The sequence below is a fragment of the Chiloscyllium punctatum genome, chromosome 1 (assembly GCF_047496795.1).
Source record: "Chiloscyllium punctatum isolate Juve2018m chromosome 1, sChiPun1.3, whole genome shotgun sequence".
Taxonomy (NCBI): domain Eukaryota; kingdom Metazoa; phylum Chordata; class Chondrichthyes; order Orectolobiformes; family Hemiscylliidae; genus Chiloscyllium; species Chiloscyllium punctatum.
In genome coordinates, this window is record NC_092739.1 from 49,759,217 (window position 1) to 49,773,945 (window position 14,729).

Here is a 14,729-nt window from a genome sequence, read left to right on the forward strand (position 1 = left end):
TTGACATCATTAGTGGTGAATTTACAATTTTGCTTATACCTTAACCACAGCTTTTCAGCAAAAGTGAGATGAGAATGGAAAGTACTCAAGGTTTCCTTTTACAGAATTCCAACACCTGGCACACAAGCAAAGTGACCAAAGGAATGGAAAATAGGAATATTCAAGCTTTTGTTTTTAAGTGAAAATGTGTCATACAGGCGAACTTATTAGGAGTGGGGTTTTTGGCGTCAGACTGAAGAATAGCAGTGAATTGAAAAATAAACAGGTCTAGCAATTTTTTTTAAGCTTGTAGTCTGGAAGGTACAATTACAAATTATTGTGAAGTGCTTCTTCAAAATGAAACACTCAAAACATTTCTAGGCATGTTCTTTTTGGAAAGTACAATCAACAAAATACGTGGTATCCAAGACATTTTATTGAATATTCAAAATAGAAGATCCCATAAATCTATAACTGTGAACATATTTACAAATTCAATTCTAAAAAAGTTGTGACTAAAGTATATAGTATTTGCACATTCTACTCAACAATGACAGAGCCCAAATGACACACTGCCAGAAAAAAAGTTGTGTTTAAATGCTTTGAATATTGTGCACCTTGAATATGAAATGGTGCATATGATTATTAGATTGTGGCAGTAGTTCAGTATTTTCAATAATCTAACCAATATCACTACAATATTCTGCATTAATTGTAGCATATACATCTTCAAATAAAATGATTAAAGATACCATCTAATTTAGAAAAGTAATTTTGTTTTCTTGTATAATAGCTCATTATTTACTATTGCAAACTCTCAAAATTTGCATCTCATTTAACAAAAGACATGTTAAACTGTAATAAACTATTCTTCCCCATGCCAAAATTCCCATCATTAGTTTGAACAGCTAGCCAGACAATAGTGAAGTACAAATCCACCAACTGTAGTTAGCATTCAGAATTATCAAGTATATTGTTGCACTTAAGAATTGCTAAATTAATTTTCCACATAGACAAAATTTTTAACGTGATTAACAGTATGCAAAATAAACTACATTAAGAATTACAAGAATGATTAATTCAATAACCTTATAATACACAATATGCAGAATAAAGAAGAAATGAAAACTGTTTACAAAGTTTACATTTTTCATAAAACAAAATGAAATAGTAAAAAGAAAATGCTAAGATAAAGTGTGAGCGAAAAGTAGCATTACGATTTAACATTTTGAGATACTAAGATGTAGGATAGTGAACTGCAGAAATGAAAAAAGACTTTCCAAGTGTTCAACTGTTTATTCAGAATATACATTAACAAAGAGAATAATAAAGTGCATTATGCACTGGGGCCGATGCATCTGAAGGCCTTTTCTGCAAGGTATATACAGATGTCTATTGGTTGCAGCACCCACTAAAATGTATGATGGTTCTTCTGTTGATGGCAAGAAAGGAACAGAGATATAAAATTTAAAGAAAGTTAACATGTCATACCCAAATTATGTAATTACGCCTCCTTGACACTGGGCTGAATTATATCAAATTTGAGAGCAGTTGTTCATTGAAGAACTGAAGCTATTGTAGTATGAAAGTGAATTATTTCCCTACATTAGCATATTTCACACAAGTTTCAAATTTAACTTGCTCAAGGCATTTATTAATTCAGAGGAGATAAGCTAATTGTTGAGTACTCTGGTCCACCAATATCTGTTTCCTAAATAAAACTCACAATTGACAATGGATTAGTTTGTCTGCAAAGTTCATATGCAAACATAGACACAGATATTTGGAGCTGCATTTTCAATCCAGATTTGGGAACCTCTTGCCTGGATCATTTCCAAGTCCCAGTGCTGGAGTTGATTATTACTGTGTTATAAAATTGAGTTAATAACATTTAAGAATATCAAAACTAGAAATTATGATAAGCTATGTAGATCAAAATGTTTACAAACAGATTTTTTCAATATAAGAAAAATAATGAAAGCTATATAATCTATTTTGTTCAAATACTAATCTAACCAGAAGTCATAATTTATACATTATAGAATTCTGAACATACTAAAAACGGGTTCAAGGTATTTTCAAGGTTCCTTCTGTGAGTATGATGGAGTATAAACAGTTGATCTGGCTAGGTTTGGTTTCTCAATCCCAAAAGGTATTTTATTAAACTTGCAGCAGGCTGGGAGACATGAACATAGATAAGCAGGTGGTAGCATATTTACTTGGTAGAATAAGGGGAATATGTATTCATAGGAAAATAAACCTAAATGCAGCAGAGGATGGGGGATCTGAGTGCAAAAGTAGCAACATTGGTCAATAAGGTGATTAAAATATCACTGGTATTCATTTTTCAGGGAATGAACTGAAAGATTGAACTTGTGCAAAATTTGGTTAGACTGCATTTGGAGTAGTGTGAACAGTTATGGCCACTATTTAATTGTGATAAAGGAAAAACCTTCCCAAACAGATTGACTAGAATTCTTCCAGCACTGACTTTATACCAATCATAAAACATTGAACATTGAACTTGCAGATATGGCTCTTTAAAGAAAAGATTGAGTTGTGATTTAAGTGCGTTATGGAAAGGTGTGAGTGGGAGAAAACATACTTCTACAACAAAGTATTGAAGAAGGGTCTTGCCTGAAACTTCAACTCTCCTGCTCTTCTGATGCTACCTGACCTGCTGTGCTTTTTCCAGCTCCACATTTTATCAGCTCTGCAAGATTTTAGAGTCCATGATTAGGGAAACATGGACTTGGAAGTGCATTGTAAAATAGGCCTGAGTCAATATGGTTTCATCAAGGCCAGGTCATGCCTGAAAAATCTATTAATATTCTCTGAGGAGGTAATGAGTAAGTTAGACAAAACAGAGCCAGCGGATGTGAGATATTTGGATTTCTAGAAGGCCTTTGACAAGGTGCTGTGCAGGAGACTGTTAAATAAGATAAAAGCCCATAGTGTTGTGGACAAAATATTGGCATGGATAGAGGACTGGCTGACAGGCAGAAGGCAGGAGTCTTTTTCAGGATGGCAGCTGGTGACTTGTAGAATTCCACAAGGGTCAATGTTGGGATCACATTATACATTAATGATCTGGATGAAGGAACTGAGGTCATTATTGTTAAGTTTGCAGATGACACTAAGATAGGTGGAGGGACAGGTAGTGTTGAGAAAGCCGGGAGGCTGCAGAAGGATTTGTACATACTAGGCGATTAGGCAAAGATGTGGCAGATGGATTTCAGTGGGAACGTGTGCACTTTTAGTAGAAAGAGTAAAGGTATAGACTATTATCTAAATGATGTGATTTTTGATTTATGGGGAAAGACTTCAGAAATCTGAAGCACAATAGGACTTGGGTGTCCTAGTTCAGGATTCTGATAAGGTTAACTAAGGTTAATATGCAGTTCAGTTGGCAATTAGGAAGGCAAATGTAATGTTAGCATTCATTTCAAGAGGACTACAGTATAAGTAAGAAAAGATGAGGCAGTATAAGGCACTGGTCAGATCCCATTTGCGACCCATATCTAAGGAAGTATGTACTGATGTTGGAGAGGGTCCTCAGGTGATTTACAAGAATGATCCCTGGAATGAAGGAGATGTCATATGAGGAGTGGTTCAGTGGATCTGTCCTCTTTGGAGTTTAGAAGAATAAGGATAAGGAATAAGGGGCATCTGACTCAAGCTTACAGAATACTGGGAGGCCTGGATAGGGTGGATGTGAAGTAGATGTTTCCACCAGTCGGAGAGACTAATACCTAGGGGCACAGTCTCAAAATGATGGGACAACCTTTAAAACTGAAATGAGGAGGAATTTCTTCAGCCAGAGGATGGTTTTTATTGCCACAGAAGAATGTAGAAGCCAAGTTATTTAAGATAGAAATATATAAATTCTTGATTAGCAAATGGATCAAGGGTTACTGGAAGCAGGCAGGAGAATGGAGCTGAGAAAAATATCAGCCATGATCAAATAGTGGAGCAGACTTGATGGGCTGAATGGCCTAATTCTGCTCCTATATCTAAGATCTTATGGTTAACTGCAGACTTTTAGGACTCATGCATAGGTACACCTAGATCCCTCTGTAGCTCAGAGCTCTGCATTCTATTACCATTTCGATAACATACTTTTTTTTATTCTTTGTCAAAATGAACAATTTCTCTTTTTCCCACACTACATACATGTGCCAGATTTTTGACACTCACTTAAACTATCCACATTCTATATAATCTGCTTTCGTCTTCTTCATAACTTACTTTCTACCGATCTTTGAGACATCAGCAAATTTAGCAACCATACCTTTTTGACCCCTTTATCCAATTCATTTTATAAATTGATAAAGCTTGAGGTGCCAGCACACTACTCAGTACATCTTACCAATCAGAAAATGACCCATTTGTGCCTATTCTCTGCTTCCTGTCATCTATCTATACTAAAATATTATCCCCTACACCATGAATTATTTTATTTTCTACAATAATTTTGATATGACAACTTATCAAAAAAAAAGGACATAATGATGGGGTTAGAAGATTCAAAGTTACTCACGTGGAACCTTAATGCCCCAAATATACATCTGTTTTTACTAAATAGCTTCAAATATTTTATAAGGTTTTATTAGCTTAAAAAATATTCAATTCAGTTGATTCACTTAAGTATTTGGTGAATGAAGAATTATAGTGAAGTACAACAATAACAATATGGTTGTGTCAATCTCCTAAAGATGAAAATCTGTAAGCAATATTATTAAAACAAAACAATATTTGAAACAAAACTAAACTGGAAAGATTGAAACAAAAATAAACATATTTTATTCTGGGAGCTTTTTCTTCTTTTACAAAAATAATTTGACAGAATGAATTTGCATCTTGGGTGACCCTTCGGAGGGTCGGTGTTGGGCCAAAGGGCCTGTTTCTACTCTGCAGGGATTCTATGATTCTATTCTATGAAAGCTATAAGTATAGATTTGTTTTCTTTCAAATGTCTTCATTATAAGTTTGAAATAGTAATTTTCACAGTTTAAAACATAAACTGAAGCAAAAGAACCTCTCAGCCTGGTGCAGGATAAAAGATCAAAAAAAGTAGGCCAGTATTTACTGACCATCACACTGCACATGTGGTGGTACATTGCTTTCATGAACTGCTTCAGTCCTCAGGTTGTAAGAACACCTTATTGTTGTTAGAAATAGAATTCCCAAGATTTTTACCCAACAATAGTGAAGGAGAGCAACATAGTCCCAAGTTAGGATGGTATATGATGTGCAGGGGAGCTTACAGATGATGAGTTCCAATACATCTGCTGCTCTTGGCCTTTTTGGTAGAGATTCTGGATTTGAAAGATGCTTTTGCAGGAGCCTCGGTGAGTTTCTGCAATGGATTTTGTAGAGAGTACACACTATTGCCAAATGACAGGCTCAAGGGGCTGAATGGCCTATTCCTGGAGTGACTTAATGTTTGGAAAGGAGTTGTCAAATCAAGTGGACTGTTTATTCTTGGATGGTGTCAGGCTTATTCAGTGTCATCAGACCTGCACTCATCCAGACAAGTGGGGAGGTTTCAAGAACACTTTTGACTTGTACCTTAAAGATGGTGGACAGGAGATCAATTTCTTGCCACAGAATTCCTAGCTTCTGGTTTTAAGGAATTCTTGCAGAAATGCTCAGGGACTGAAATCACTGATGCATGCAGATAAAGAAATTGAATCCAAACATTGTGAAGAAACCAGGAGTTTGATTCTGTAAATATCAAAATGATTTTTAAAAACACTGTTAAGAAGCCTACCTTCAAGAAGCTGCCCAATGCATCTACCAGTATTCCACTATACTGCTACAATTTTAGACAAAAATGAAAAAATGTTAGCATAGACACAATTTCAACATTATAGGTATTCCATTTAATCTTAAAGATAAGCGATGGTATTTGCTCAGTATAGTGAGGAATTTCTTTCAATGTGGCATATTCTATTCATTTCTAACATTTACATTAATATTTCATTAGTACTACATATTTATTAGCAATAGCAGTTGTACAATATAAGATACTAAATATAATTTTGTTCAACATTTGTACTAACAAATTTGAATACAACAAACTACATAGCTTTACAAAACACAAACATTTCACAGTTCTGAAATCTAAAAGGTGATAAAGCACACAGCAAGGGTGAACACTACTGGGTAAGAAATAGAGACTGATTCTTCATATGGGATAAGGGAATCTTGTCAGGCTTTTTAGGAATATCTGTCTCAGGCAACTGCTGGCTGTGTATTTCAAAATGAAAAAAGCAATAAATTATTCATAATGCAAAGAACAGTGCAGTACAGGAACAGGCCCTTTGGCCCGCCAAGCCTGCACAAGTAATTATAAATTATGAAATTCAGCTTTCTTTTGCAGCACTTTATGACTGGTTACATATTTTCTTTGAGCTGGTGTGATATATGTTATTGGTACAAAGGCATTAAATAAAATACTAAGCACAACTTATAAATTATTACTAACATTGTTGATACAGCGTACGGAGGCAATATGTGATCAAATTCAGTATCTTGGCAATATCACATCGAAATATCAACATTTATTCAGTCTACCTCATTCAATTACAGGTCTAGACATCAGAAATCTTTATAGGAAAACATTTTCTGATGTTGTGACTCCATTGGCATCACAGACTCCTTTAAATGATACTCCATCCACTTTTCAATGAGAGCTGTGTCAATATTCATTTTACATCAATAACTAAACAATCTTTTTCGTAGGACCTTGCCTTTCAATTATCGATTCTCTCATGCCAGATTTTAACCTAAACTGTAACATTCATTTTTTTGTTAATGTGAACCAGCTAGGTCAACTATGTAGAACAGCCCTGTTGACCACAGTGACTGCAGTCTTGGGTTGTGGTGTGGAAGAAAAGAATAAAGAGCTGTGGTGAAACCTGATAAAAAGTATGTACCTTCCAAATGATAGTTTTTCATAAATTGCAATGCTTTAATGAAATAAAATATATCCAGAATCTCTCAAACAATTAATAAAGTACCTATTGCTGCTCATGGAACTGCAAATGATCTTCAGAGGAGAATGAATATTGCAATAACTTTATTTTTAAAAATGATGTTTTAGTGTCTAATAACCATCACTAAAAAGTGATTATCAGTTATTTTATATTTTTATCTTATTTGTTGTTACTGAATGTTCAAATGAGCAATATTAAACTGAGAAATTAGACTTGTCTTCCAGGGTGAAATGCACTTAATTTTACCTTAAGCAATATGGAAGAAATGGTATGCTTTTCCATTATATTGTGATTAAAATCTATTGGGAATTTCTGGAGGAGATAGTAAGATTAGAAATTTGATATTGGTAATTGTGATTCAGTTGGAAGTACTCTTATCTCTAAGTTGAAGACTCACTTTAGAGACTTTAATATACACTCCAGTGTAGTACTATGGGAGTACTGACAGAGGGGCTGGGTAAACTCAGACATGACTGTTCTCAGTTAGCTTAAAAAAAAACCTACTTCACTATTTCAAAGAAAGGCAAAGGTGTCATTTCTGGTATTGGGACAATCTTTTTTCTAACCACTACCACTGGAAAACTACTGTTTATGGAACTTACTATCATAAATTTGTTGCTTTATATTACAATAAAAAGTATGTTTGAAAAGTGGCTGCAAAGAAATTGTAATGTCCTGAGTTCATGAGAAATAATTTTTAAAGGTTAATCAGGCTTCCATTAAGGAAGGTAAGCCAGCAATTGATATCTATTTTAATTTTTATGAGAAATACTACAAAGTTTCATATGCAAAGAGAAAGTCTCTAAGTGATGAGATATACTTAAATTATTTTTATTGGAGAAGGTTTATAAAGGAAGTCATATTCAAGGTCTTCAAAATATAATTGATGTTTACATTACATGCTGTTTGTTTTTTTTTAATCCTCATTAGAGTACTGTAAATGTGGAACAGGCTCCAAGCTGGAGTTAATTCCTTCCAAAGGTTGCATCTACAAAGGAATGTGAAAAAGAAGGAGAAATGTAAAGGCCTGAGCTTGAACTCCAGAGAAAGAGGGTAGCAAGGGAGATACAGAAAGAGAATTTTAAAGCAAGTAAGAATTCAGATAATGTTTCTTCAAAGCAGTGCAGGGAGAAGTTTAATGATCTTTTGCTTTCCACAAGGGTAGGTGTCAACATCTTCTCCACTACCTCACGCTCACCATTAACTCTATCTCTGCTACTGTACATCAACATTACCAAGGCTTGTGGATTATAACTCATGAAGCATGTAGGGGCATTGTCCTGAAGAGAAAGGTGTCTGAAGACCCAGAGAAGCAAGCACTCTGACTTTCAGCCAAGAATTAGCAACATCTAGATTTTTCAGGGAAGGTGAGGAGAATTGGGAGCAGCAGTCAAATGAGATGACTTTAGCTAATAATGAGATGCAAATATATGGAAAAAAGTAGTAGCTGCTCATTGGTGAAGTTCAGAATGCTCTGTTAAAACCTTATGGGGAAAATAAGATTTTATATTCCATTTTTACCGGGTTTTGTCAACTGCTTCGCCATTGATCATGCCACTCAAAATTTGCCAGGGACATAGAAATATTATTTGAGAGGTGGTTTGATTAATAAAGAAATAGTACATTGCACATTCTCCCTGTGTCTGCATGGGTTTCCTCTGGTGCTCCAGTTTCCTCCCACAGTCACAAAGATGTGCAGGCTAGGTGAATTAGCCATGTTAAATTGCCCATAGTGTTAGGTGCATTAGTCAAGAGGGAGGTGGGTTGCTCTTCGGAGGGTCAGTGTGGACTTGTTGGGCTGAAGGCCTTGTTTCCACACTGTAGGGAATCTAATCTAATCTGTGGAATAATTGCAATCCAACCTCAAAAAAGTAGATCGAATGAAGTAGAATTAATTGAGATGATGGATTATATGGGACTTTCTTTAGGAATTTAAAAGAAAGTAAAATTCTTGAAAATAGTGAAGCTGTTAGTTATCTGAACTTCTTTGATTGAAGCCCAGGTGGCATTCCTGGTTTGTGGAGCTAACCTCAGCTAACCTATTTTGAAAAAGAATCAGAAAAGGTCACTGAAAGTTATCTGAAAAAAACAACACAGAGGAGAAAGTGAAAACTTTTTCAGAGTCAAGCCAATGATCAGTGGACATCTGTCAATCAAGTTATTATTCCTCTGGGAGCCTCCTGCAGGGATATTTTAAAAATTGCTCACGAGATCTTGATGGTCATTGGCCATGACTAAATGGTCATTTGGGAACAAAGAAGAGTCAGGTTAAAATAGTGAAGCACTTTTATTGGTCAGGCTTGTTTGGAGATATGGTTAAGTCTACAAGACAGATGACACACCTTGATTCATCAGTTAAACCACCTCAATTGGTTCTATTACCTAGTTTTGATGATCAGTATGGTTCGAGCAGCTTGTGTGGGATCGTTATACAAACATAAACAGGGGTATCATTATCTTTCAATCATTCTGAATTTGTCTATCCAATTTCCAAAGGCAAGCCTTTATGGAAAAAATGTTAGCAATCAAAAGATTAACTCCGTTTTTCACTAACTCTGGGATATCAAGAGAGCTTAGCCTTTACAGAGATTATGTTTCGCATCACAAATATTGTAGGAGTCAATGTGTAGTTTAGGATGAAAGCAGATTAAATCATGCACATGCCACTCTCAGTCTCAGGATACATCCAACTTTAGAAACAATGATTAGAGTTTATTGGCTTGCATATCTCAATCTATTTCAATTTTACTGCTTGCCATTAGAGAAGCTTCTAACAAGTCAACTGGTTTCAATCTCTTTAGATATGTAGTAAAGGGGACACCCAAATTCATTAAAGAGAAAATTATAGCCCAAGAAGAAGTCCCTTCCACTATTTGTTCAAGTTTCAAAGTAGTATGTGAACAGCATGTACAGGAACATCAGAATGTCAAGGTTTGCCAAAAGCAATAAAAAACTGAGCAGATAAGAAAGCTGAAACTCAAACTGTAAAACCTTGGGTGTAAACTATTAGCTCTGTTACCTTAATCAGGTGGATTACTGAAAGCTATGTTTATTAGACTTTATTTTGTATATTATGGTTAGAAAGTAAATGAGATAAATCATGCAAATAATGCCCAGATAGAAGGAAACATAAATGAATGTGCCATACAAATCTATTGAAACAATATTATGACAAAGAGGCTGCTCAACTAGAATATATACTCTGGTGGTCAAGAGCGAAAATGGTGACCTGATTATGATATCAAGATCTGATTAATCACTAAGATTCTAGTTTGATTAGAGAAGGTAGTGCTGTAACAAAATTGACTTTAATCTAATTCCGTGATTTGAGGACTGATAAGGATTGAAAATTAGCACGTTGCAAGCAAATCAATTTTTTTTTAAAGTTACTAGCAAGTTCTACCTAAAGTAAAGTCTGCTTACATAATCCTAGATGGCCTTTGCAATGTAAGATTATGCCATTTGGAACAACTGATGTACCAGTTACCTTACAAAGGTTCATAAACCAAGATTACGCAATTATATTATCTACAAAAGTTGATTTGAAGGTAAATTAGCAGAAGTTGAATTTGCCAAATGCAAAGTCACCTATTTGAGACATGTTATTTAAGCATGATAAAGTTGCCCAGAAAAGCTAAAGTTAAAGCAATTATGGGCTTTGCTGTCCCTAAAATAAAATAGGAAAGATTATGGTTCCTCAGAAATGTGTAGGTTCTGCTTGAAGTTTGTAACAACTTTTAACAAACTAGTTGAAGAAGGATTGTACATTTTAAGCAGGCAGAGCTTTGTCAGACCACTTTTGAGGGATTTAGTAGATTCCAGTAATACCCCTCACAACTGACATTAAACATGCAGTGACTGACTTTTCCATTGCTCCTGTCTTAAATAATAAAAATGACATTTGCAAAGGTGATGAACTACTTTAAGATAAAATGTTCTACTTCAAACTTGTTTAAAGTAATACAAGTTTTATTTTAAATCTTTAGGGAACTTTGAATAACACAAAAAACTCTTCCTTCTCTCTGCCCCGATTCCCCTTTACCATCATCTGCCCAACAAACATCCATACCTCCCAAAGTGGCCTGTAGGAAATCCTGAATATCATATTACTGACCAACTGTAATGAAAGCTAATGGAACATTATATTTTATTGCAAGTGGAACTGAATGCAAGAGCAGGGAGGTTATGCTTCAGTTATAGATGCCATTGGTGAGACCACATCTGGAGTACTGTGTAGGATACTGGTCACTGTACTTACAGAAAGATGTTAATGCATTAGGAGCATTTCAGTGAAGACTTACTAGATCTATACCTGGAATAAGCATTTTGCCTTATGAGAAAAAAGTTAGATAAGCTAGGCTTGTATAGTTTAGAGTTCAGATGAACCAAAGGTGACTTAACTGAAATACATAAAATTCTGACAGGACTTGATCAGGTAGATGTGAAAAGGATGTTTACTCTCATGGGAGAATTGAACCAAAGTTCATAGTTTAAAAACATAAGGTCACCCATTTAAAACAGATGAGTTAACATGTTTTTTCTCTGAGATTTACAAGTCTTTGGAATTCCCTTCCTCAAAAAATAGTGAATGCAGCATCTTTAAACATTTCTTACGGAAGAGGCAGATAGATTCTTGATTAGCAAAAGTATGAAAGATGAGGACATGCAGGAGTGTAGAGTTGAGGTTAAACTCAGATCAACCGTGATCTTATTGAATGGCAGGGTAGGTTCGAAGAATCAAGTGACACACTAGAGTTTCAAAGAATGCAAGATGATCTTATTAAAACTTGAAAATATTCGAGGAAAAATAAGATGGATGTAGATAACATGTTTTCCCTGGTTGGGAATCTAGAACCAGGAGAAATATTTCAAAATAAGGGGAAAACCATTTGCAACTGAGATCAAGAGAATTTCTTTCACTCAGAGGATTGTGAATCTTCAGAAGTTGCTATTCCAGAAAGCTGTGGAAACTCAGTCATTGAGTATGCTTAATGAAGTGATGTACGGAACTCTAAATATCAATAACGCAAAGAGATATGGAATGTTTGAGACAAAGGCATTGAAAGGGTCACCCATGATCACACTGAATGGTGGCACAGGCTTGAGGGACTGAATGGGCGAATTCTGCTCCCATGTTCCTACCTTTCTATTCTTCGTGCCAAAGTGAACAACCTCACATTTCCCCATATTAAATTCCATTTGTCAAGCTTTGATCAAAGATTCTCCTTCATTGGTCCATAAGGTTGTGTGGTAATTTCACTGAGGTGTTTAAAATTATTACAGGATTTGATGTAAAAATGACAGGATAGCTATTTCCCCTGGTGAGGGATTTCAAAACAACATGTCATTCAAATGTAAAATGAGGGTGAACGTTTTCACACAGATGGTAATGGAAACTTTCCCCCAGAAGGCTGTGGATGCTATGTCGTTGAGGTTTTTGGGTTGATTTCTATTTGGTAAATTATTATTGCATATGGAACAAAGCTAAGTAAATAGGGTTCAGGCAGAGATGAATTGTGATCTCATTGGCTGGTGGAACAATCTGAAGGTACTGTATAATCTGTTTCTATAACTGAAGATGAACTGAAGAGCTACAATTCATCAGATTAAGAGAGTTTTAATAAGTAGTTTTGTTGCTTATATCATTCAATGAAATAATATTCCAATTTTCAAAATAATTGTGATACAAGGGGTAGCACTCTTGATTCCAAAACTGAATTGGAATCAAGGTCCATGACTTGAGTACAAAGACCTCCGCTGACACTCCAGTGAATTACTGAGGGAGTACTGCACTCTTGGAGGTGTCACCTTACTGTTATGTAAGGTGTCACCTTACTGTTATATCACCTTTTGAATGAAATGTTAAACCAAGGCTCCATGTACCTTCTCAAATGTGCATAGATGATGCTGTGGTATGACAGGTATAGTGATTTATCCACAACATTGTGATTAATATTTAAATAACAATCAACATCACTAAAATCAGATTATCTGGCCATAGTTGCCTTGTGGTTTATAGAGGCTTGTTGTCATGATCCCTATATTACAAGAATTACTACATTTAAAACATACATTTGGTTCTGAAGTGCTTTGGGGCATCTTAGGGTCAGTAAAGGTGGTGTGGGTCTATCCTTCTCTCTTTCTATGTGATGGCATCCCATAATTTCCTTTTGAACAAAAAGAGAAAAATATAGTATATCTAGTACCTTAACAACCCAGGAGTATCTCACCAACCAGAGAGTTTTGGAGGAGCTGAAGCTCTGGGGAATCTGGTCAAAGTATCATAAGGAGGAGTGCTATTGATGTGAATAAAACCAAAATCAATTAAGCCAGAATATTTACTGCATCAGTTAAACAGTTATTTGTTATACTTTGCTTTGAAACCATGCCACTTAAAATAAAAACATGCATCTGTTACTTTAAAACAAACACCCTTCATTCAAATAGGAACCACAATATTTTATAAAATGGAAAATTTACTTTCAAGTATTTTTAAAGAAATAAACAATGCTTTAGTTCTCAAACATAACATTGTTTTTAAAAGAACATTTGTTTGCCTTTGAATGTCCATTCAAAATATTTAAATATTACTAAACTGAAGTAAAATTTGCAACACTACAAATCTCATGAAAATAACTTTAGCATACACATATGCATATACTAAGAAACTAATTATAGTTTATCAGTGTTTACACACAGCATGCATCACTACGCATTCAAACAAGGCACAAAACATGCTTTCAACCACCCATTCTTTGAAATGAACTATCACCATCTTACACATTAGAGATAGAATAACCTGTGTAATGAAAATTAGTACATGTAAATCCAACAAATCTAGAGGATGATTAATTCAATTTTTATAGATATTGTCCATTTGATGCTATGTGAACATGCATTGGTTCAAAGAGTTGATCCACCTTGCAACTTTTGGTACTATACTGAAATAACTTAGTCCAAAACATGTTCTGAACTTTGCATCATTTCAGTTGAACCATATTCAGAAGCCTTGATTTTCTTCAATTTCATTCTTTCTTTTACATTTCATTCAACAAATTACTTTTAAGAATATGTGGACTAAGAAAGGCATGATTCACAAATACACATCCTGCTATTTTTTTCTATCAGTTTAAAGCTTGGTAGTTAGGGAAATTGTTGTGAACCATAGTGAATATGGAAATTAATTTTAGATTTTATTTGAATGCGTAAGAATAGGTCGTTGTCAGTTAACATTAAGGCAATAGCAATTATATGAATAAAGCTGTTTCACTTTATTGAAATGTGCAACTGATCCAAAAGATAGCAGCAATTCTCATCTCTCTTTCACACCAAGAGTACGGATGAGAAAAAATTAATCATATTTGCATATTGTTAATTTACATCAATTGTGCTTAATTATAATTTGAAATTGCAAGATCAAAAAGAACACTAAAAAGTGACATCCGGGAATGAAAATGTCAGTATTCTGCTAAAAGGTAAGTGAAGGGCAGCAAGAAAGAGTGGTCAACCTAGGCAAAGTTGCAGGTGGACTACAGTAGATGTATGAAGATGGTCCATGACAGATGAGCATCATATACCAGATAAAAACAAGGACTGCAGATGCTGGAAACCAGATTCTAGACGAGAGTGGTGCTGGAAAAGGACAGCAGTTCAGGCAGCATCCGAGGAGCAGGAAAATCGACGTTTTGGGCAAAAGCCCTTCATCAGGAATAGAGGCAGAGTGCCTGCAAGGTGGAGAGATAAATGAGA

General features: G+C 35.1%; 1 protein-coding gene across 11 annotated transcripts in view; it reads right to left on the reverse strand.

Annotated features, from left to right (window-relative positions):
• Positions 1–397: 397 nt before the first annotated feature.
• LOC140463132 (prominin-1-A-like) overlaps positions 398–14,729 on the reverse strand; it is a 277,560-nt gene continuing 263,228 nt past the window's right edge. For 9 of the 11 annotated variants that reach the window (XR_011954618.1, XR_011954626.1, XR_011954624.1 and 6 more), the window contains 3 exons: positions 13,187–13,276; positions 5,753–5,797; positions 398–1,411 (listed from right to left, as the gene is read on the reverse strand). Coding sequence is in view for 1 of the 11 variants with exons in the window: in XM_072557201.1 (XP_072413302.1) it covers positions 5,776–5,797 (22 nt within the window). In the remaining 10 variants the exon portion in view is untranslated. Of the gene's footprint in view, positions 1,412–5,752; positions 5,798–13,186; positions 13,277–14,729 lie in introns of those variants that run through there. The other 2 variants (XM_072557201.1, XM_072557325.1) reach the window with 2 other exon arrangements.